Raw genomic sequence first — 24687 nt, forward strand, 5'->3', positions numbered from 1 at the left:
TGGATGGGTGATCAAGTGAGCTTCCTTGTACTGGATGGTGTTAAGCTTCTTCAGTGTTGATGGAGCTGCACTCATCCAAGTGAGTGGTGAGTATTCCATTACACTCCTGCCCTGAGCCTTGGCTTTAGGGAGTCAGGTGAGTTACATGCTACAGGATTCTTAGCGTTTGACCTGCTCTGGTAGCCGCAGCATTTATATAGCTACACCAATTCAGTTTCCCTCCAATGATAACCCCCAGGATGTTGATATTAGGGGATTCAGTGTTGGTGATGCCATTGAATGTCAAGGGACAATAGTTAGAGCCTGTCTTGTTGGAGATGGTCATTGCCTGGCACTTGTGTGGCTTGAATGTTACCTGCCACTTGTCAGCCCAAGCCTGGATATTGTCCACGTCCTGCTGCATCTGGGTACGAACTGCTTCACTCTCTGAGGAGTCACAAATGGTGCAGCCATCTGCAAACATCCCCATTTCTGACCTTATGACGGAAGGAAGGTCATTGATGAAGCAACAGAAGATGGTTGGTCCTAGGACACTTCCTTGAAGAATTCCTGCAGTGATGTTCTGAGGATGAGATGATTGACGTCCAACCACCACAACCATTTTCCTTTGTGTCAGGTATGATTCCAACCAGTGGAGGGTTTTTCTCCTCATTCCCATTGACTCCATTTTAACTAGGGCACCTTGATGCCATACTCAGTCAAATGTTGCCTTGATGTCAAAGGCGATCACTCTTATCTCACCTCTGGTATTTAGCTCTTTGGTCCATGTTTGGACCAAGGAGGTGATGAGGTCCTGAGAGAACCCAAACTGGGCATCAAGGTTATTGCACTGTTGATGACCCTTCCATTCCTTTGCTTATGATTAAGAGTAGGCTGATAGGGTAGTAATTGGCTGGGTTGGACTTGTCCTATTTCTTGCGTACAGGACATACCTGGGTAATTTTCCACATTCTCCAATATCCTCCCCCAATCCACCTGGGCAAGTTCCTCTCTCATGCCTCTGTAATTCCCTTTATTCCATTGCGATACTGATACATGTGACTTATGCTTCTCCCTCTCAAATTATAGTATGAATTCAATCATATTATAAACAAGAGAAAACCTGCAGATGCTGGAAATCCGAGCAGCACACACAAAATGCTGCAGGAACTTCAGCAGGCCAGGCAGCATCTCTGGAAAAGAGTACAGCCAACATTTTGGGCCAAAACCCTTCGGTAGGACTGGATAACAAAAGCTGAAGAGTAGATTTGAAAGGTGGGGGTAGGGGAGAGAGAAACACCAGGCAATAGGTGAAACGTGGAGGGGGAGGGATGAAGCAAAGAGCTAGGAAGTTGATTGGTGAAAGGGACAGAAGGCTATGGAAGAAAGGGAAAAATAGGGGGAGAAGCACCAGAGGGAGGCAATGGGCGGGCAAGGAAATGAGGTGAGAGAGGGAAAGGGGGATAGGAAATGGTGGGGGGGGGGCAATACTGTAAATTTGAGAAATCGATGTTCATGCCATCAGGTTGGAGGCTACCCAAATGGAATATAAGGTGTTGTTTCTCCAACCTAAGAGTGGCCTCAACCCGACAGTGGGAAGTGGAATTAAAATGGGTGGCCACTGGGAGATCCTGCTTGTTCTGGCAGATGGAGCGTAGATGCATTGTGGAGCACTCTCCCATCTATGTTGGGTCTCATCGATATACAAGAGGCCACACCACCAAACACATCTTTCCCTCCCCCCAACCCCCTTACTGCTTTCCGCTGGGATCGCTCCCTCTCTCGTCCATTCGTCCCTCCCCACTGATCTCCTTCCTAGTACTTATCCTTGCAAGCGGAACAAGTGCTACACCTGCCCCTACACCTCCTCCCTCACTACCATTTGGTGCCCCAAAACAGTGCTTCTAGGTGAGGCAATACTGCACCTGTGAGTCTGTTGGGGTCTGGTGTGGCCTCTTGTATATCGGTGAGACCCGACGTAGATTGGGAGACCGCTTCGCCGAGCATCTACACTCCGTCCGCCAGAACAAGCAGGATCTCCCAGTGGCCACCCATTTTAATTCCACTTCCCATTCCCATTCTGATATGGCCATCCATGGCCTCCTCCACTGTTGGCATAAGGCCACACTTAGGTTGGAGGAACAACACCTTATATTCCATTTGGATAGCCTCCAACCTGATGGCATGAACATTGATTTCTCAAACTTCCAGTAATGACTTCCCCACTCTTCACCACTTCCCAGTCCCTTTTCCCTCTCATGTTATCTCCTTGCCCGCCCATCGCCTCCCTCTGGTGCTCCTCCTCCCCACCCCCCCCCTTTTTCCTTTCTTTCATAGCCTTCTGTCTCTTTCACCAATCAACTTCCTAGCCCTTTGCTTCATCCCTCCCCCTCCAAGTTTCACCTATTGTCGTGTTCCTTTCTCCCCTCCTCCCACCTTTCAAATCTACTCCTTAGCTTTTTTTTCTCCAGTCCTGCTGTAGGGTTTTGGCCCAAAATGTTGACTGTAATTTTTTTCCATAGATGCTGCCTGGCCAGCTGAGTTCCTTCAATCATATTTATGATTACTGCCTCCTAAGGGTTCCTTTACGTTAAGCTAATAAAATCTGGATTATTACGCAACACCCAATCTAAAATACCTTTCCACGAGTAGCCTTACATACAAGCTTCTCTAAAAAGTTATCTCGTAAGTATTCAATAAATTCCCTCTCTTGCGATCCAACACTAGCCTGATTTTCCTAATCCTCTTGCATATTGAAGTCGCCCATTATAATTGTGTCATTACCCTTATTACATGCCCTTTCCAGCTCCTTTTGCAATCTCAACCTCACATCCCGGAGGTCTACTATTTGGAGGCCTAAATAAGATTCCTGTAATGTTTTTTAAACCCTTGCCGTTTCTTAACTTCACCAACACAGATTCGACATTCTCTGACTTCATGTCACCTCCTTCTAAAGATGTAATTCCATCTCTTACCAATTATGAGTTTTTAAAATTTATGAAAGAAAAAGGAAGATTAATTTCAATGGAGGTAAATTATGCTTAACTGCCTCATTTTTTTTCTAGAAAGGTTGGCTAAAAATTCATTCTGTACTCAAAAGAGCATCAACAATTATTTTTGGATTATTAAATCTACAACTTACTGATGATGTTAACATACTGTGAGCTGTAGATATAATAATTTTCATGCAGGGGATTCCTGAGACCTGAAAATTATTTCACGGGTTCCTCCAGGGCAAAAAGGTAAGCCAGGCTGGCTTAATGGCTCCAGGCCTGTATTCACTGGAATTCAGAAGAATGAGGAGTGACTTCACTGAAATCTATCGAGTGGTGAAAGGCTTTGATGGAGTGAATATGGGAAGGATGCTTCCTATGGTGGGAAAGTCTAAGACCAGAGGGCACAGCCTCAAATAGAGAGGCGTCCTTTTAGTACAGAGATGAGGACGAAGTTCTTTAGCCAGAGAGTGATGAATCTTTGGAATTCTTTGCTACAGGCAGCTGCGGAAGCCAAGTCTTTATATATTTTTAAGCCGAGGTTGATAGATTCTTGATTGGTCAGGGAATGAAGGGATACAGGGAGAAGGCAGGAGATCAGACTGAGAGGAAAATTGGATCAGCCATAGTGAAATAGCAGAGCAGACTCGATGGGCCAAATGGCCTAATTATGCTCCTATATCTTATGGTAAAGGAAAATAAATAATTGTTACTCTGGATCTGATGCAGCACCAAAAACAAAAACACGCTAAGATAAAGACCACCATAATAATAATAAAAACATAATAAATATAAATACATAAGATGGCTTCTTTAGATAGATAGATTGTGAACAAATGGTATTTGTTTCCTGGTACAGTTGGGGTGAGGCACGTGTCACTGGACATTGTGATCAATGCCCTTTCACCATTCATTATCCATGGTGGTACAGGTTCAGGGGACAGAATGGCCTGGTCCTGCTCCCTATGTCTCAGCAACATGCAGCATCCCACATCCCCATAACATCCTCTCTGGGAGTGGGAGGAGAAATGTGGTACATTCAGATGGCATCTCACAAAACTCAGGAAATCTCTTCAGCAGTTTGAATGGGGCACGACTGCATGCTCATGGAGGTCGGCCAGTGAGAACAGCGGAAAGAGTTTAAAAGTGAGCCGAGTTGAAAAGGTGACGGTTATTTCTTCAGCAGTTTGAACGGGGCACAATTGCGCAAGCATGTGGAGTTCGGCCAGTGAGAACAGCGGGAAGAGTTTAAAAGGAAGACATTTACAGAGCAGATGCCAGGACCGGGCAACGGAGTAGTGGGAGACAGAATAGGAAGGCTTTGGCTCAACGGGGCTTTAGCGTTAAAGGGTCGAGGCCAGGTAGGTTATCTGTTTAAAATAAAGACAGAGTATGTATGTGTGTGAGGCCAGTTTTCTGTGCTCGGTGTCAGATGTGGGAGGTCCTAGAGACCCCCGGCCTCCTGGATGGCCACATCTGCACCAGGTGTGTCGAGCTGCAGCTCCTTAGAGACCGCATTAGGGAAGTGGAGATGCAGCTCGATGACCTTCGTCTGGTCAGGGAGAGTCAAGCCTCCTCTACATTTCCTGACACACTTGGGACATCTAGTCTTCAAAGGAAGGAGTGGCAGATGTCTGTGGGAGGAAGGGTGTCTGGGGGAATAGCTGACCTGCATCACACACCATACCATCAGAATGTGCTGCACAATGTCCAGGTCATTAGTTGAACACAGGACGTTTCTACCTGATATAGCAAGAGGCGGTACACAAACAGGCTGAGGGCCAGCTCTCCACAGAGAAATCTCATACAGCTGCTCCTTAGGAAGTGCCCACAGATGTAGTGTCGCCTCCTGGGAGTCTGAACAACGGCCGGGCTCTGAATTATTAATCCCTGAATAATTTAACAGAATTGGAGAGGATGCAAATGTGCAGAGAAACAGAGAACTGGACATGGAAACAGGAAACAAGAGAGTCACAGCGATAAATAGATAAAAAAAATAAGGAAAAACTAAGATGGAAAGATGGAGAGAGAAGTGACAGAAAGAGAAAGGAAGTGGATACAGAGAGGACGGTGCAGGCAGAGAGAAAGAGAGTGAGAGGGAGAGAGAAAGAAAGATGGTGAGAGTGAGAGTCAGGAAGAGAGGGTGGCGAGAGAGAGATAGTGAGAGGGAGAGAGAAAGAGGGAGAAGAGGGACAAGAGAAGTGAGAGGGTGAGGACGGTAAAGGAAAGCAGAAACATGTGCATAAGAGGGAAAGGGAGAGAGAGAAAACAGGGGTACTAAGACTGTTATCACAAAGGGCAGGGAAGATCCAAATGTTTTGTTAAAGAGGAAATGTGTGAAGTACTTGATAAGATAAAGGTTGGAAGAGAATTAGCACTGTATAAATCCCCAGGCCAGATGGAATATACCCCAGTTAACCGTGGATATTATTCCCATGTTTTACAAATTTCCCTCTGAGGAAGGGAGGACGTGGTTATTGGAGTCAGCATAACATTGTGGGCTGAATGGCCTATTTTGTGCTGTACTGTTCCATGTTCTATGATTATTTCACACCAGGGACGAGCTAATGGTGAGCTTTCCAAGGGATGGTATAACCTTCATCTAGAAAGCTGGAGATTGATCAGGGAAGGTTGTGTCTGATCCACAATTACATTTTTCCAGTGAGCTAAGATGAGGGGCAGTACACTTGATACATGGATTACAGCACGACTTGGTGGTGGGAAGTACAGTGTAATAGTTAAACCATATAACAATTACAGCACAGAAACAGGCGATCTCAGCCCTTCTAGTCCATGCTGAACTCTTACTCTCACCTAGTCCCACCAACCTGCACTCAGCCCATAACCCTCCATTCCTTTCCTGTCCATATATCTATCCAATTTAACTTTAAACGACAACACCGAACCTGCCTCAACCACTTCTGCTGGAAGCTCGTTCCACACAGCCACCACTCTCTGAGTAAAGAAGTTCCCCCTCGTGTTATCCCTAAACTTTTACCCAACTCTCAACTCATGTCCTCTTGTTTGAATCTCCCCCACTCTCAATGGAAAAAGCCTACCCACGTCAACTCTATCTATCCCCCTCATAATTTTAAACACCTCTATCAAGTCCCCCCTCAACCTTCTACGCTCCAAAGAATAAAGACCCAACTTGTTCAACCTCTCTCTGTAACTTAGGTGCTGAAACCCAAGTAACATTCTAGTAAATCAATTTCCCTTGGGATCAATAAAGTATGACTATGACTATGACTAAGTCTTCTCTGTACTCTCTCTATTTTGTTGACATCTCTCCTATAATTCGGTTAAAGGAAGATTTTGTGGGTTTTGTTTTTGATATATACAGTACGTTAATTATTTGCATCTGAAAAGAAGTGGCATAACAACATGGTTTACTGACGACACAAAACTCGGGAGGGTGTTGAGTGATGTGGAGGAAGGAAGGTACCTTTGATTTACATCCACAAGAGAGGGGCAGAGGGAGAGGGGGGAGAGAGGGGGGTAGAGAGACAGTGAGAGAGAGGGGAGAGACAGAGGGGGGAGAGATGGGGGAGAGGGGGGAGGGGGAGAGAGGGGGGGAGGGGAGAGAGGGGGAGGGGGAGAGGGGGGAAGGGGGAGGGGAGGGGGAGAAGGGGGAGAGGGGGGAAGGGGGAGGGGAGGGGGAGAAGGGGGAGAGGGGGGAGAGGGGGGGAGAGAGAGGGGGAGAGAGGGGGGGACAGAGGGGGGGAGGAGGGGGAGAGGAGAGGGAGAGAGAGGGGGGAGGGGAGAGGGGAGCGAAGGGGAGGGGGAGAGGGGGATGAGAAGAGGGGAAGAGGGAGAGAAAGAGCAGGAGAGAGAGAGGGGAAGAGAGTGAGGGAGATGGAAGGAAACAGATTCCAGATGGGGAGGGAAAGATGGAGAAGAGGGCAGAGACATTAAGGGGTGGGAGATGGAGAGGGGCGACAAGGAGATAGAGAGACACATAGAAAGATGGAGATACAAATCACCGGAATAATTGTGTTGGGGCAAATGTAACAACCAGAGATTGGAGATACCATCAGTCAGTGGTCGCAGGGAAACATTCACAGGGCCCCATAGCCAAGTGAGTGACATTCAGTCGGGAAGAGCCTGACACACCTCTGAAATGGAGGGCGCCTGCGCTCTGGAGTTAGTGTGGGTGTGCCTGAGGTGGGTACACAGACTCCCGTGTTTGTCGTGGACTGGGCCCTGCCGAGGGAAACTGCCTTAGAAACACAGAAACATAGAAAATAAGTGCAGGAGTAGGCCATTCGGCCTTTCGAGCCTGCACCGCCATTCAGTATGATCATGGCTGATCATCCAACTCAGAACCCTGTACCAGCCTTCCCCCCGTACCCCCTGATCCCTTTAGCCACAAGGGCCATATCTAACTCCCTCTTAAATATAGCCAATGAACTGGCCTCAACTGTTTCCTGCGGCAGAGAATTCCACAGATTCACCACTCTCTGTGTGAAGAAGTTTTTCCTCATCTCGGTCCTAAAAGGCTTCCCCTTTATTCTCAAACTGTGACCCCTTGTTCTGGACTTCCCCAACAACGGGAACAATCTTCCTGCATCTAGCCTGTCCAATCCCTTTAGGATTTTATATGTTTCAATAAGATCTTCATGAAGCTTCCCTCCCCTACTGATAACCAACACACGTAGAGAGTCAGACCTGCAGCGGCTGTGGATGGATGGTCCTCAATGTCAGAGCAGGCGAGAATCCCAGCGTCCCGGTATGATTTAGGAGCTGCAGGAAACAGAAGGGAAATAGACCAGTCAATCAAATGGCCCACACGTCAGGAGAAAGGGCTCATAGACACACATAGACAAACTTCTTCACTCAGAGCATAGTACAACTGTGAACAAGCAGTCATCTTAATCTGAACCAGCCTGTAGTATTCTTCCGATATCAACTGTAAATGGGCTTGAGGAGCTGAGTTATGGGGAAAATTTAAATTAGGTTCGGACTTTATTCCCTGGAGCATAGGAGAATGAGTGGAGATTTGAATTGAAATGAATTGACTATTTCTTACATCCTTCACATACATGGGGAGTAAAAATCTTTACATTATGTCTCCATCTGAATGTGCAATATGTAAATTATAGCAACTTGTAATAAATAGTATGCACAGTAAGATATACAACAGAGCAGCATTTGATAGAGCATTACAAAATTATGAGGGGCATAGATGGGGCTTTTCCAGCTGATGTTGGGTGAAACTCGAACTAGAGGTCATGGGTTAAGGGTGAAAGGTGAAATGTTTAAGGGAAACATGAGGGGGAATTGCATCACTACGGGAGGTAAGCGTGTGGAATGAGCTGCCATCGGAAGTGGTGGATGTGGGTTTGATTTCAGCATTTCAGAGAAATTTGGAGAGGTACATGGATGAGAGGGGTATGGAGGACTATGGTTCAGGTGCAGGTCAATGGGACTAGGCAGGATAATAGCTCAGCATGGACTAGATGGTCTCTGGTGTGGTGCTCTGACTCAGAGCATCAGGGACCAGACAGGAGGAGAGAAAGAGAACCGAGGTACTCCACAGGGGAGGTGGCTTCACGAACTGTGAGACAGCCCAACATGGCCAAGTTGGCAGAGGGTTCAGTAACACAATTGAGCAGAGAGACAGTCTCACTGTTACCATTTGTTGTTTCGTGGCTACAGTTCATTGCAATATGTTAAAAAAAATCCCTATAAATTGTGGGCCGAAGGGCCTGTATTGTGATGTATGTTTTCTATGTTTCTAAATTACAATAGGAAATATATATGAAACATTAAATTAAATACAGTAAGTAGTGCAAAAGAAAGAAATTAAAAATGATGGGTTCATTGGTTCACTGTCCATTCAAAAATCTGCTGGTGGAAAGGAAGAAGCAGTTTCTGAAATGTTGAGTGTGTGCCTTCAGGCTCCTGTACCTCCTCCTTGATGGTAACAATGAGAAGAGGGCATGTCCTGGGTGATGGATGCAGCCATTTTGAGGTCATTCCAGATGTGTTTAGTGCTAAGACACTAGGGCTCATGATGGTACTGGTTGAGTTTACAACTTCCTGCAGCTCTCTCTTATCCTGTGCAATTGGACCTCCATACCAGAGAGTGATGCAACCAGTTAGAATGCTCTCCATGGAACGTCTGTAGAAATTTGCGAATGTCTTTGGTGACATACCAAGTCTCCACAAACTCCAAGTGAAATATAGTTGCTGTCGTGCCTTCTTTGGGCTCAGGATAGATCATGAGAGATGTTGACATTCAGCAACTGGAAACTTCTTACATTTTCCACTGCTGATCCTTCAATGAGGTCTGGTGTGAGTTCCCTCAGCTTCACCTTCCTACAGTCCATAATCAATTCCTCGGTCTTACTGATAATGAGTGCAAGGTTGTTGATGTGACACCACTCAATCAGCTGATCCAACTCATTCCTGTTTGCCTCCTCGTCACCATCTGAAATTCTACCAATAAATAGTTGTGTCGTTGGCAAGTTCATAGATGAAGTTTAAACTGTGCCTAGCCACAGTCACGGATGCAGAGAGTAGAACAGTGAACTAAGCATGTATTCGGCCTGATCCCTCACCCAGCTGCTCACCAGACCTACAAAATCCAATTTCACCACTCATGTTGGAGTTATTTAAAACAACAAGCATGCTAACTGCTGTTCTGGACAATAATGCGGAGAAAGATCCGAGGAACCAAGGAACAGTGAAGGGACGGGATTGTGGCCGGGGGTCCCCAGACAGTCGGCAAAGATCCAAGGCAAATATTCAGCAAGTTTCTGAGCAGTTCTGCATGTCTAAGACAACAATGGTGGAGGATTCCAATCAGCTTGATTGACAGTAGTGGGAGTAAGGGTTATAGAAAAGCATTCAAGAGCTACCTTACAGCCAGACCAATTTACCTGGCTAAGAGGTAGAGTCACCAAGTCACGGAACAAAGAAATTTGCAGTATAGTACAGGCCCTTCACCTCACAATGTGCCAGCCTTTTAACCTCGTGTAAGGTCAATCTAACCCCTTAATTAATCCACAACTAATGAAGGCAACTCAACATCTGCTTTCTTAAGAAGCCTATCAACTTACGTGGCACCTTTGAGGGATTGATGGGTATGAACCCCAAGTTCCCAGCTGCAGGACTCCCCACTCTGAGCACATGTGGATTGATGTCGCTGTGAGAGTGAAGAATTCTGAGCTCACTACACAGTCCACACCTACACATGAACCGTAACCCATTCACTCCGCTGCCCAGGATACGATTTCACAGCTGAGTTGCAGAGGGTTTAGCAAGGATGCAGCGGCCATGCTGAACCATCTTAGCCAAAACAAGGTGGCAGTTGTCAGGAAATGTAGAGGAGGCTTTACCCAAACACAGAGCAGCGGAAACGATTCTGCCGTGAATAGTCATAGTCATAGTCATACTTCATTGATCCCAGGGGAAATTGGTTTTCGTTACAGTTGCACCATAAATAATAGATAGTAATAGAACCATAAATAGTTAAATAGTAATATGTAAATTATGCCAGTAAATTATGAAATAAATCCAGGACCAGCCTATTGGCTCAGGGTGTCTGACCCTCCAAGGGAGGAGTTGTAAAGTTTGATGGCCACAGGCAGGAATGACTTCCTATGATGCTCTGTGTTGCATCTCGGTGGAATGAGTCTCTGGCTGAATGTACTCCTGTGCCCACCCAGTACATTATGTAGTGGATGGGAGACATTGACCAAGATGGCATGCAACTTGGACAGCATCCTCTTTTCAGACATCACCGTCAGAGAGTCCAGTTCCATCCCCACAGCATCACTGGCCTTACGAATGTATTTGTTGATTCTGTTGGTGTCTGCTACCCTCAGCCTGCTGCCCCAGCACACAACAGCAAACATGATAGCACTGGCCACCACAGACTCGTAGAACATCCTCAGCATTGTCCAGCAGATGTTAAAGGACCTCAGTCTCCTCAGGAAATAGAGACGGCTCTGACCCTTCTTGTAGACAGCCTCAGTGTTCTTAGACCAGTCCAGTTTATTGTCAATTCGTATCCCCAGGTATTTGTAATCCTCCAACATGTCCACACTGACCCCCTGGATGGAAGCAGGGGTCACCGGTACCTTAGCTCTCCTCAGGTCTACCACCAGCTCCTTAGACTTTTTCACATTAAGCTGCAGATAATTCTGCTCACACCATGTGACAAAGTTTCCTACCGTAGCCCTGTACTCAGCCTCATCTCCCTTGCTGATGCATCCAACTATGGCAGAGTCATAAGAAAACTTCTGAAGATGACAAGACTCTGTGCAATAGTTGAAGTCCGAGGTGTAAATGGTGAAGAGAAAGGGAGACAAGACAGTCCCCTGTGGAGCCCCAGTGCTGCTGATCACTCTGTCAGACACACAGTGTTGCAAGCACACGTACTGTGGTCTGCCAGTCAGGTAATCAAGAATCCATGACACCAGGGAAGCATCCACCTGCATCGCTGTCAGCTTCTCCCCCAGCACAGCAGGGTGGATGGTGTTGAACGCATTGGAGAAGTCAAAAAACATGACCCTCACAGTGCTCGCTGGCTTGTCCAGGTGGGCGTAGACACGGTTCAGCAGGTAGACGATGGCATCCTCAACTCCTCGTTGGAGCTGGTAGGCAAACTGGAGGGGATCTAAGTGTGGCCTGACCATAGGCTGGAGCAGCTCCAGAACAAGTCTCTCCAGGGTCTTCATGATGTTGGAGGTCAATGCCACCGGTCTGTAGTCATTGAGGCCGCTGGGGCGCGGTGTCTTTGGCACAGGGACGAGGCAGGACATCTTCCCCAGGACAGGAACCCTCCGGAGCCTCAGGCTCAGGTTGAATAGATGGCGAAGTACTCCATATAGCTGAGGAGCACAGGCTTTGAGCACCCTGGTACTGACACCATCCGGTCCTGCAGCCTTGCTTGGGTTGAGACATTTCAGCTGTCTTCTCACCTGTTCAGCTGTGAAGCCCACCATGGTGGTTTTGTGTGGGGAAGGGGTACAGTCATGAGAGCAGGATGGGGGACTGTGAGGAGGGGTAGGAGGGGAGAGTGGAATGATAATCCAAATAATAGACTGCAAAATAACGAGCCATGAGGGGCCACAAAACGAGAGAGAACAGAAACTAAACACAACAGGCAACAAGGTAAACTTTAGGCAGGGAGAGTGAAAACTAAAAGCTACTGTTTTAGGCCGGCTGGTGCGATGAGCGAACAAGGTGTGTGGATGAGAACTGGGGTTATATAGGCTGCTGATGAGCCTGGAATGAGTGACGGGAAGACATCAGCGGGAGCAGGCTTGAGAGCAGCGAGGGGAATTTGCACCCATCTCTAAATCCAGGCTGGGGAAAGACACTGCCCTTGGATGTGTGAGAGTTGTGGGCTTCAGGGAAGAAGGACAACCCCCTCCCAGCTTACACTGATACAATCTCCCCGGTTCCCCGGACTATGCCTCAGCAGTCTGATGTATCCAGCAATGAACTATCAGGGGATGTGGTATGGTGAAATGAGTCTGAGAGATAATGAGGGCAAATGGAGATGGTTGGGACTAAAAGGTCAGCATGGACAGGTAGGGCCAAATGGACCAGTTTTTTTATTTTTCAATTTTATTTTGGAGACACAGTGTAGAACAGGCCCTTCTGACTCACCAAGCCGTGCCACCCAGTGATCCACTGATTTAACCCCAGTCTAATCACAGACAATGTTCAGTGACCAATTAACCTACTGACAGGTACGGCTTTGGGCTGTGGGAAGAAACTAGAGCACCCAGTGGAAACCCATGTAGTCAATGAAGAGGATACAAGCTCCCTTCAGATGGTGCTGGAAATGAGTCCAAATGTATAATGCCCTAAGCTGTAATCACGTTGCACTAGTTGCTGGGCCACTGTGGCATCTAACCCATTTTGTAACTCCACTGCCATCAGGAGGCAGTAACACAAATGGTGGGGAGAGGGGAGAGATTTTGGCTTCCTATGGGCATCTGGAGGTAGAGAAAGAAGAGAGAGGGAGGGAGGGAGGAAGAGAGGGGGGAGAGAGAGGGAGAGAGGGAGAGAGAGCGAGACAGAGAAAGCAAGAGAGATAGAGAGATGGAGAGAGATACGGAGGAGTGGTGAGAAGAGGACTGAAGACAGAGGGGCACAACAGGCAGAGAGTCACAGAGGTAGAAAGAAAAAGAGAGACACGAATCACCAAAATAATTATGTCTGGCACAACTGTAACGACCAGAGATCGGAGATATCATCTCAGTCAGTGGTCTCTGGATGACATTCACAGGTCCTGATTGACTGGCCCTGCAGCAATGCGAGTGGTATTCAGTCCAGAGGAGTGTGACACACCCCCTCAGTGGAGTCAGCTTGTGCTGAGGAGTTAGGGGGTTGTGCCTGATGTGGGTGCGCAGACTATAGGGTTTGTCATGCCGAGGGAAACTGTCTACCCGACTGATAACTGAAGCATGAGACAACGGGTGGAAAGTCAGACCTGCAGTGGCAGTTGGTGGGTGGTCTTCAATCTCAGAGCAGGTGAGAATCCCAGCATCCCGGTACGATTTAGGAGCTACAGAAAGCAGAAGGGAGGAAAACCAGTCAAGCAAATGCCCAGCACATTGGGATGAAGGGCACATAGACACACAGACAAAAACTTCTTCACTCAGAGGATGGTGTGAGTGTGGAATGAGCTGGAACTTAGTCTGAACCAACCCGTAGCCTTCTTCCCCTTTAATTCGTCCGTATTCTTTTCTAGATTTGGACTCAGATTCAGACATGGACATGCAGACTTGTCCTTACCAACTGTGTTGCCCAGTGAGCCAGTCCCAATGGCCTGCATTTGGCTGATAGCTCTCTAAAAGCTCTCCAAAAGAGCAATGTTATGGTGGTCATGGGAGATTTTAACATGCAGGTCGATTGCAAAAATCAGGATGGTAATGGATCTCAAGAGAGTGAGTTTTTTGAATGCCTAAGAGATAGCTTTTTAGAGCAGTTTTTAGAGCATTGAGCTTACTAGGGGATCAGCTATACTGGATTGGGTGTAATGTAGTGAACTGGAGGTGATTAGGGAGCTTAAAGTAAAAGAACTCTTAAAAACCAGTGATCACAATATGAAACTTGAAATTTGATAGGGAGAAAGTAAAGTCTGATGTAGCAGTACTTCAGTGGAGTAAAGGAAATTACAGTGGTGTGAGAGAGGAGTTGGCTAAAGTAAATTGGAAAGAGATGCTGGTGGGGATGTCAGCAGAGCAGCAATGGTTTGAGTTTCTGGGAAAAATGAGGAAGGTGCAGGACTGTATATTCCAAAAATGAAGAAATACTCAAATGGCAAAATAGCACAACCATGGCTGACAAGGGAAGTCAGGTGTAAAAGTGAAAAAAAGGTCATACAACAAAGCAAAAATTAGTGGGAAGATAGAAGACTGGGAAGTTTTTAAAAACCTACAAACACCAATGAATAAAATCATTAGAATGAAAAGATGAAATATGAATAAGCCAGCAAATAATATCAAGGTGGAGAGTAAAAGTTTGTTCAAGTACGTTAAAAATAAAAGAGAAATGAGAGTGGTATAGGACCGCTAGAAAATGAGGCGGGAAAAATAATAACGGGGGACAAGGAGATGGTTAATGAACTAAATGAGTATTTTGTGTCAGTCTTCACTGTGGAAGACACCAGCAGTGTGCCTGATGTTGTAGTGTGTGAAGGAAGAGAAGTGGATGTAGTTACTATTACAGGAGAGAAGGTGCTCAAAAAGCTGAAAGACCTAAAGGTACATAAGTCACCCGGACCAGAGGAACTGCACCCTAGGGGTCTGAAAGAGGTAACGTTAGAGATTGTGGTGGCATGAGAAATGATATTTCAAAAATCAATGGACTCTGGCATGGTGCCAGAGGACTGGAAAATTGCAAATGTCACTTCACTCTTTAAGAAAGGAGGAAGGCAGGAGGAAGGAAATTATAGACCAGTTAGCCTGACTTCAGTGGTAGGGAAAATGTTACAGTCAATTGTTAAGGATAAGGTGATGGAGTACCTGGTGACACTGGACAAGATAATACAAAGTCAGCATGGTTTCCTTCAGGGAAAATCCTGCCTGACGAACCTGTTGGAATTCTTAGAGGAGATTACAAATAGGATAGATAAAGGGGATGCTGTGGATGTTGTTTATTTGGACTTTCAGAAGGCCTTTGACAAGGTGCCACACATGAGGCTGCTTACCAAGTTAAGAGCCCAATGTATTACAGGAAAGTTACTAACATGGTTAGAGCATTGGCTGATGGGTAGGAGGCAGCGAGTGGGAATAAGAGGATCTTTTTCTGGTTGGCTGCCAGTGACTAGTGGTGTTCCGCAAGGGTTGGTGTTGGGACTGCTTCTTTTTATACTGTATATACATGATTTAGATGGTGGAATTTGTTGCCAAGTTTGCAGATAATACGAAGATTGGTGGAGTGACGGGTAGTGCTGAGGAAACAGGTAGGATGCAGAAGGATTTAGATTAGGAGAATGGGCAAGGAATTGGCAAAGGAAATAAGATGTTAGAAAATACATGGTCATGCACTTTGTTAGTAGAAATAAATGTGCAGACTATTTTCTAAACAGGGAGAAAATCCAGGAATCTGAGGTGCAGAGGGACTTGGGAGTCCTTGTGCAGAACACCCTGAAGATTAACTTGCAGGTTGAATCAGTGGTGAGGAAGGCAAATGGCACATTCGCATTCATTTCAGGAAGTCTAGAATACAAGAGCAAGGATGTGATGTTGAGGCTTTATAAGGCACTGGTGAGGCCTCACCTTGAGTATTGTTAACAGTTTTGGGTCCCTCATTTTAAAAAAGATGTGCTGGCATCAGATGAGGGGGGATCTCATTGAAACCTTTCGAATGCTGAAAGGCCTAGACAGAGTAGATGTGGAAAGGATATTTCCTGTGGTGGGAGGGTCTAGGACAAGAGGGCACAGCCTCAGGATAGAGGGCCACCCTTTCAAAACAGAGATGCGGAGAAATTTCTTTAGCCAAAGAGTGGTGAATTTGTGGAATTTGTTGCCACAAGCAGCTGGGGAGGCCAGGTTGTTGGAGGTATTTAAGAAGGGATTGAAAGGTTTTTGATTGGACATGGTATCAAAGGTTATGGGGAGAAGGCTGGAAACTGGGGTTGAGGAGGAGGAAAAAAAAAGATCAGTGATGATTGAATAGTGGAGCAGATTCGATGGGCCAGATGGCCTAATTCTGCTCCTATGTCCTATGGTATCAGAATCAGGTTTAATATGACTGGCCCACTGTACGTCGTGAAATTTGTTGTTTTTTTGGCAGCAGTACATTGCAATACATAACAGTGAAAAAAGAAGATAAATTACAATATGAAGTATATACAAAAATATAATTAAATAAGTAATGCAAAAAGAGAGGAAAAAATAGTGAGGTGGTCTTCATGGGTTCAATGTCCATTCAGATATCTGATGTTGGAGGGAAGAAGCTGCTTCTGAAACACTGAGTGTGTGTCTTCAGTCTCCTGTACCTCCTCCCTAATGGTAGCAATGAGAAGAGGGCACGTCCTGGTTGATGGGGGTCCTTAGGGATGGATGCTGTCTTTTTGAGGCATCGCCTTTTGAAGGTGGGGAGAGGGGCTGGTGCCCATGACTGAGCTCATTGAGTTTACAACGTTCTCTGATCCTGTGAAGTGGTCTCCATACCAGACGGTGATGCAGCCAATTAGAATGCTCTCCACAGTACATCTGTAGAAATTTGGTAAAATACCAAATCTTGTCAAACTCCTAATGAAATATAGCTGCTTTGTAATTGCATCAATATGTTGGACCAGGATAGATGTTCAGAGATGTTGACACTCAGGAACTTGAGACTGCTCGCTCAACTGATTTATCTCATCACCATCTGAACTTCTACCAACTCTGCCAAGCCACACAGTCACGGATGCAGAGAGCAGAACAGTGAACTAAGCACGTATTTTGCCTGATCCCTCACCCAGTTGCTCACCAGACCTACAAAACCCAATTTCACCACTCATGTTGGGGTTATTTAAAACAACAAGCATGATAATGAGAGGTACTGATCGTGTGGATAGTCAGAGGCTTTTCCCCAGGGCTGAAATGGCAGCATGAGAGGGTATAGTTTTAAGGTGCTTGGAAGTAGGTACAGAGGAGATGTCAGGGGTAAGTTTTTTTACTCAGAGTGGTGAGTGCGTGGAATGGGCTGCCAGCAGCGGTGCTGGAGGCGGAAACAATAGGGTCTTTTAAGAGACTCCTGGATGGCTACATGGAGCGTAGAAAAATAGAGGACTATGGGTAAGGCCTAGGTAGTTCTAAGGTAGGGATGTGTTCAGCACAGCTTTGTGGGCCGAAGGGCCTGTATTGTGCTGCAGGTTTTCTATGTTTCTATGTTTCCAACTGCTGTGTTGGACAATAATGTGGAGAAGGGTCAATAAATCAGGCCTTGAGTTGCACCAAAGAAGTGAAGGGACAGGATTGTGGCCAGGGGTCTTCAGACAGTCAGCAGAGATCCAAGGTAAACACTCATAGAACATTACAGCACAGAAACAGGCCTTTAGGCCCATCTTGGCTGTACCAAACCATTTTTCTGCCCAGTTCCACTGACCTGCACCTGGACCATATCCCTCCATACACCTCTCATCCAGGTATCTGTCCAAGTTTTTCTTAAATGTTAAAAGTGAGCCCGCATTTACCACTTCATCTGGCAGCTCATTCCACTCTCCAAACACTCTCTGTGTGAAGAAGCTCCCCCCAATGTTCCCTTTAAACTTTTCCCCCCTCACCCTTAACCCACGACCACTGTTTTTTCTCTCCCCTTGCCTCAGTGGAAAAAGCCTGCTTGCATTCACTCTATCTATACCCATCATAATTTTATATACCTCTATCAAATCTCCCCTCATTCTTCTACGCTCCAGGGAATAAAGTCCTAACCTATTCAACCTTTCTCTGTAACTGAGTTTCTCAAGTCCCGGCAACATCCTTGTAAACCTTCTCTGCACTCTTTCAACCTTATTTATATCCTTCCTGTAATTTGTTGACCAAAACTGTACACAATACTCCAAATTCGGCCTCACCAATGCCTTATACAACCTCATCATAACATTCCCGCTCTTATACTCAATACTTCGATTAATAAAGGCCAATGTACACAAAAGCTCTTTTATGACCCTATCTACCTGTGACGCCACTTTTAGGGAATTTTGTATCTGTATTCCCAGATCCCTCTGTTCTACTGCACTCCTCAGTATGCACTACCATTTACCTTGTATGTTCTACCTTGGTTTGTCCTTCCAAAGTGCAATACCTCACATTTCCCTGTATTAAACTCCATCTGCCATTTTTCAGCCCATTTTTCCAGCTGGTCCAAATCCCTCTGCAAGCTTTGAAAACCTTCCTCACTGTCCACTACACCTTCAATCTTTGTATCATCAGCAAATTTGCTGATCCAATTTACCACATTATCATCCAGATCATTTTCATAGATGACGAATAACAATGGACCCAGCACTGATCCCTGTGGCACACCACTAGTCACAGGCCTCCACTCAGAGAAGCAATCCTCCACTACCACTCTCTGGCTTCTTCCATTGAGCCAATGTCTAATCCAATTTACTACCTCTCCATGTATACCTAGCGACTAAATCTTCCTAACTAACCTCCCATGCGGGACCTTGTCAAAGGCCTTACTGAAGTCCATGCAGACAACATCCACTGCCTTCCCTTCATCCACTTTCCTGGTACCCTCTTCGAAAAACTCTAACAGATTGGTTAAATATGACCTACCACGCACAAAGCCATGTTGACTATCCCTACTAAGTCCCTGTCTATCCAAATACTTGTAGATCCCATTTCTTAGTACTCCCTCCAATAATTTACTACTACCAACGTCAAACTTACCGGCCTATGATTTCCCGAATTACTTTTAGAGCCTTTTTTAAACAACGGAACAACATGAGCTATCCTCCAATCCTCCGGCACTTCACCCGTAGATACCGACATTTTAAATATACCTGCCAGGGCCCCTGCAATTTCAACAATAGTCTCCTTCAAGGTCTGAGGGAATATCCTGTCAGGTCCTAGGGATTTATCTACTCTGATTTGCCTCATGATAGCAAGCACCTCCTCCTCCTCAATCTGTATAGGTTCCATGAACTCACTACTTGTTTGCCTTATTTCCATTGACTATATGCCCATTTCCTTAGTAAATAAAGATGCAAAAAAAACATTTAATATCTCCCCCATGTCTTTTGGTTCCATACACAGCCGACCACTCTGATCTTCAAGAGGACAAATTTTATCCCTTACTATCCTTTTGCTCTTAATATACCTGTAGAAGCCTCTTTGGATTATCCTTCACCTTGACTGCCAAAGCAACCTCATGTCTTCATTTAGCCCTCCTGATTTCTTTTAAGTATTTTTTTGCACTTTTTATATTCCTCAAGCACCTTATTTGCTCCCTGTTTCCTATACATGTCATACATCTCTCTCTTCTTCTTTATCAGAGTTCCAATATCCCTTGAGAACCAAGGTTTCTGATTTTTATTCACTTTGCCTTTAATCCTGACAGGAACACACAAACTCTGCACTCTCAAAATTTCTCCTTTGAAGGCCTCCCACTTACCAATCACATCCTTGCCAGAGAACAACCTGTCCCAATCCACGCTTTTTAGATCCTTTCTCATTTCTTCAAATTTGGCCTTTTTCCAGTTTGGAACCTCAACCCGAGGACCAGATTTATCTTCATCCATGATCAAGTTGAAACTAATGGTGTTATGATCACTGGAACCAAAGTGTTCCCCTACACACACTTCTGTCACCTGTCCTAACTCGTTTCCTAATAGGAGATCTAATACTAGACCATAAGACAAAGGAGCAGAAGTCAGCTATTCGGCCCATTGAGTCTGCTCCGCCATTTTATCATGACCTGATCCATTCTCCCATTTAGTCCCACTCCCCCACCTTCTCACCATAACCTTTGATGCCCTGGCTACTCAGATACCTATCAATCTCTGCCTTAAATACACCCAATGACTTGGCCTCCACTGCCGCCTGTGGCAACAAATTCCACAGATTCACCCCCCCGACTAAACAAATTTCTTCGCATCTCTGTTCTGAATGGGTGCCCTTCAATCCTTAAGTCATGCCCTCTCGTACTAGACTCCCCCATCATGGAAAACAACTTTGCCACATCCACTCTGTCCATGCCTTTCAACATTCGAAATGTCTCTATGAGGCCCCCCTCATTCTTCTAAACTCCAAGGAATACAGTCCAAGAGCTCACAAACGTTCCTCTTATGTTAACCCTCTCATTCCCGGAATCATTCTAGTGAATCTTCTCTGTACCCTCTCCAACGTCAGCACATCCTTTCTTAAATAAGGAGACCAAACTGCCCATAGTACTCTAAGTGAGGTCTTACTAGCGTCTTATAGAGCCTCAACATCACATCCCTGCTCCTATACTCTATTCCTCCAGAAATGAATGCCAACATTGCATTCTCCTTCTTCACTACCGACTCAAGCTGGAAGTTAACATTAAGGGTATCCTGTACAAGGACTCCCAAGTCCCCTTGCATCTCAGAACTTTGAATTCTCTCCCCATTTAAATAATAGTCTGCCTGTTTATTTCTTCTGCCAAAGTGCATAACCATACACTTTCCAACATTGTATTTCATTTGCCACTTCTTTGCCCATTCTTCCAATCTATCCAAGTCTCTCTGCAGACTCTCTGTTTCCTCAGCACTACCGGCCCCTCCACCTATCTTTGTATCATCAGAAAACTTAGCCACAAAGTCATCAATTCCATAATCCAAATCGTTGATGTACAACGTAAAAAGAAATGGCCCCAACACGGTCCCCTGTGGAACACCACTGATAACTGGCAGCCAACCAGAATAGGATCCCTTTATTCCCACTCTCTGTTTCCTGCCAATCAGCCAACACTCTATCCACGTATGTAACTTTCCTGTAATTCCATGGGCTCTTATCTTGTTAAGCAGCCTCATGTGTGGCATCTTGTCAAAGGCCTTCTGAAAATCCAAATATACAACATCCACTGCATCTCCCTTGTCTAGCCTATTTGTAATTTCCTCAAAATATTGCAATAGGTTTGTCAGGCAGGATTTTCCTTTCAGGAAACCATGTGGAGTTCTGCCTATCTTGTCATATGCCTCCAGGTGCTCCGTAACCTCATCCTTGACAATTGACTCCAACAACTTCCCAACCACCGATGTCAAGCTAACAGGTCTATCATTTCCTTTTTGCTTCCTTGCCCCCTTCTTAAATAGCGGAGTGACATTTGCAATCTTCCAGTCCTCCGGAACCATGCCAGAATCTATTGACTTCTGAAACATCATCGCTAATGCCTCCGCAATCTCCACAGCTACTTCCTTCAGAACACGAGGGTGCATTCCATCTGGTCCGGGAGATTCATCTACCTTTAGATTATTCAGCTTCCTGAGTACTTTCTGTGTTGTAATTGTGACTGCGCACACTTCTCTTCCCTGCCACCCTTGAGTGTCTGGTATACTGCTGATGTCTTCCTCAGTGAAGACTGATGCAAAATACTCGTTTAGTTCCTCCGCCATTTCCTTATCACCCATTATAATTTCTCCAGCATCATTTTCTATCGGTCCTATATCTACTGTCTCCTGTCTTTTACTCTTTATATAGTTGAAAGAGCTTTTAGTATCCTCTTTGATATTATTTGCTGGCTTCCTTTCATAGTTAATCTTTTCCCTCTTAATGACCTTCTTAGTTTCCTTTTGTAAGGTTTTAAAAACTTCCCAATCCTCTGTCTTCCCACTAATTTTTGCTTCCTTGTATGCCCTCTCCTTTGCTTTAACTTTGGCTTTGACTTCTCTTGTCAGCCACAGTTGCATCCTTTTTCCATTCAAAAATTTCTTCTTTTTTGGAATATACCTGTCTTGCACCTTCCTCACTTCTCGCATAAACTCCAGCCACTGCTGCTCTGCCGTCCTTCCCGCCAGTGTCCCTTTCCAGTCAACTTTGGCCAGTTCCTCTCTCATGCCACTGTAATTTCCTTTACTCCACTGAAATACCCACACATCAGATTTCGGCTTCTCTTTCTCAAACTTCACAGTGAACTCAATCATGTTATGATCACTGCCTCCTAAGGGTTCCTTCACCTCAATCTCTCTAATCACCTCCAGTTCATTACACAATACCCAATCCAGTACAGCCGATCCCCTAGTGGGTTCAACAACAAGCTGTTCTAAAAAGCCATCTCGTAGACATTCTACAAATTCTCTCTCTTGAGATCCAGTGCCGACCTGATTTTCCCAATCCACTCGCATGTTAAAATCCCCCACAATTATCATAACACTGCCCTTCTGACAAGCCTTTTCTATTTCCTGTTGTAATTTGTAGTCCACATCACTGCAGCTGTTAGGAGGCCTGTATATAACTGCCATCAGGGTCCTTTTACCCCTGCGACTTCTTAGCTCAACCCATAAAGATTCTGCACCGTCCGATTCTATGTCACCTCTTTCTAATGATTTAATATCATTTCTTACCAATAAAGCCACACCACTCTCTAGTTGCATCCCCTCTAGTTGGTACCTCTATATGTCGATTTAGAAAACTTTCCTGAACACATTTTACAAACTCTAACCCATCCAGACCTTTAACAGTATGGGAATCCCAGTCAATATGTGGAAAATTAAAATCCCCTACTATCACAACTTTATGTTTCCTGCAGTTGTCTGCTATCTCTCTGCAGATTTGCTCCTCCAATTCTCGCTGACTATTGGGTGGTCTATAATACAACCCCATTAATGTGGTCATACCTTTCCAGTTTCTCAGCTCCACCCATATGGCCTCGGCAGACAAGCCCTCTAATCTGTCCTGCCTGAGCACTGCTGTAACATTTTCTCTGACAAGCAATGCTACTCCCCCACCTTTCATTCCTCTGCCTCTATCACGTCTGAAACATCGGTACCCTGGATCATTAAGCTGCCAGTCCTGCCCCTCCTGCGGCCAAGTTTCACTAATGGCTATAATGTCATAATTCCATGTGTCAATCCATGCCCTCAGCTCGTCAGCCTTCTTCACAATACTCCTTGCATTGAAACAGACACACCTCAGAAGATTATTACCACCACACACCACACCTTCCATTTGTGACTTTGCATGAACTTTTAACATCATTTATTTTCACCCCCGTTCCACTATCTGCTCTGGCACTCTGATTCCCATCCCCCTGCAAATCTAGTCTAAACCCTCCCCAATAGCACTAACAAACCTCCCTGCAAGGATATTGGTCCCTTGTAGATCAGGTGTACCCCGACTCTCTTGTACAGGTCCCACCTGCCCCAGAAGAGGTCCCAATGATCCTTAAATCTGAAACCTTGCCCCCTACACCAGTTCCTCAGCCACGTGTTCATCCACCAGAGCATCCTATTCTTACCCTCACTGGCACGTGGCACAGGTAGCAATCCTGAGATTACCACCCTCGAGGTCCTGCTTCCTAACTTCCTACCAAGCTCTCTATGCTCACTCTTTAGGACCTCCTCACTCTTTCTTCCTACGTCATTGGTACCGATGTGTACAACGACATCTGGCTGATCACCCTCCCACTTCAGAATGCTGTGCATGAGATCAAACATCCCTGACCCTGGCACCCGGGAGGCAACAAACCATCCGGGAGTCTTTGTCACGACCGCAGAACCTCCTTTATGTACTTCTAACTATCGAGTCCCCTATCACTACCGCTCTCCTCTTCTTCCACCCTCCCTTCTGCACTGCAGAACCAGACTCAGTGCCAGAGATCCGGCTGCTGCAGCTTATCCCGGGTAAGTCATCCTCCCCCCAACAGTATCCAATGCGGTATACTTGTTCTTGAGGGGAATGGCCACAGGGAAACCCTGCTCTGCCTGCCCTTTCCTCTTCCCTCGCCTGACAGTGACCCAATTTCCTGTCCTCTGCTCCTTTGGCGTAACTACCTCCCTGTAGCTACGATCTATAATCTCCTCATTCTCCCGAATCATCCGCAGGTTATCCAGCTCCTGCTCCAGTTCCCAAACGCAGTTTGTTAGGAGCTGCAGCTGGATTCACTTCTTGCAGGTGTCGTTGTCAGGGACACCGGAGGGCTCCCTGACTTTCCACATCCTGCAAGAGGAGCATTCCAACATCCTGCCTGGCATTCTCTCTACTCTAAACAAACAAAGCAAAACTTACCGGAACCTACCCTGGCCTCTGCCTGTTCACGCCGAAGCCTGTTGAGCCAAAGCCGTCCCACTCTGCTCCCTCTCACTCCACTGCCCACTGTATATGGTGTTTTTTTTTAACCTTTGGCGCTCTACGTCACTCACCTGCACAGTCTCGCCTCTTTTCCCTCAGCAGTGTAAATAAAAAAAAGACTTCTCTCCGAGATTCCTCACTCCTTCACTCTCGGCCTCTTGCTCCAATTTAAAAAAGACCGTTGAAAATTCCTCCTTTTTAAACCTTTGGTGCTCCACGTCACATGCCTGTGCAGTCTAGCCTCTTTTCCCCGAGCAGTGTGAAAAAAATCTCCGAGATTCCCCACTCCTTCACTCTCGGCCTCTTGCTCCGATTCAGCAAGTTTCTGAGCAGTCCTACAACTCCAAGTTAACAATGGTGGCGGATTCCAATCAGCTCGGATAGTGGTAGTAGAGGTAGCAAGGGTTACAGAAAAGCATTCAAGGGCTACCTTACTGTGAAACAGCACTAAAGTGTCCAGACCAACTTTACTTGGCTGAGAGATGCGAGTCACCAAGTAA

At 45.8% G+C, this 24687-nt stretch overlaps 1 protein-coding gene across 3 annotated transcripts in view; it reads right to left on the bottom strand.

Annotated features, from left to right (window-relative positions):
• Positions 1 to 24687, bottom strand: part of cplane1 (ciliogenesis and planar polarity effector 1) — a 328946-nt gene that overhangs the window by 72220 nt on the left and 232039 nt on the right. For 2 of the 3 annotated variants that reach the window (XM_063049647.1, XM_063049648.1), the window contains exons 38-39: positions 13426 to 13500; positions 7641 to 7715 (exon numbers count right to left, since the gene is read on the bottom strand). In XM_063049647.1, the coding sequence (XP_062905717.1) occupies positions 7641 to 7715; positions 13426 to 13500 (150 nt within the window). The remainder of the gene's footprint in view (positions 1 to 7640; positions 7716 to 13425; positions 13501 to 24687) is intronic. The other variant, XM_063049649.1, reaches the window with a different exon arrangement.

The sequence above is a fragment of the Mobula hypostoma genome, chromosome 5 (genome assembly GCF_963921235.1).
Source record: "Mobula hypostoma chromosome 5, sMobHyp1.1, whole genome shotgun sequence".
Lineage (NCBI taxonomy): Eukaryota > Metazoa > Chordata > Chondrichthyes > Myliobatiformes > Myliobatidae > Mobula > Mobula hypostoma.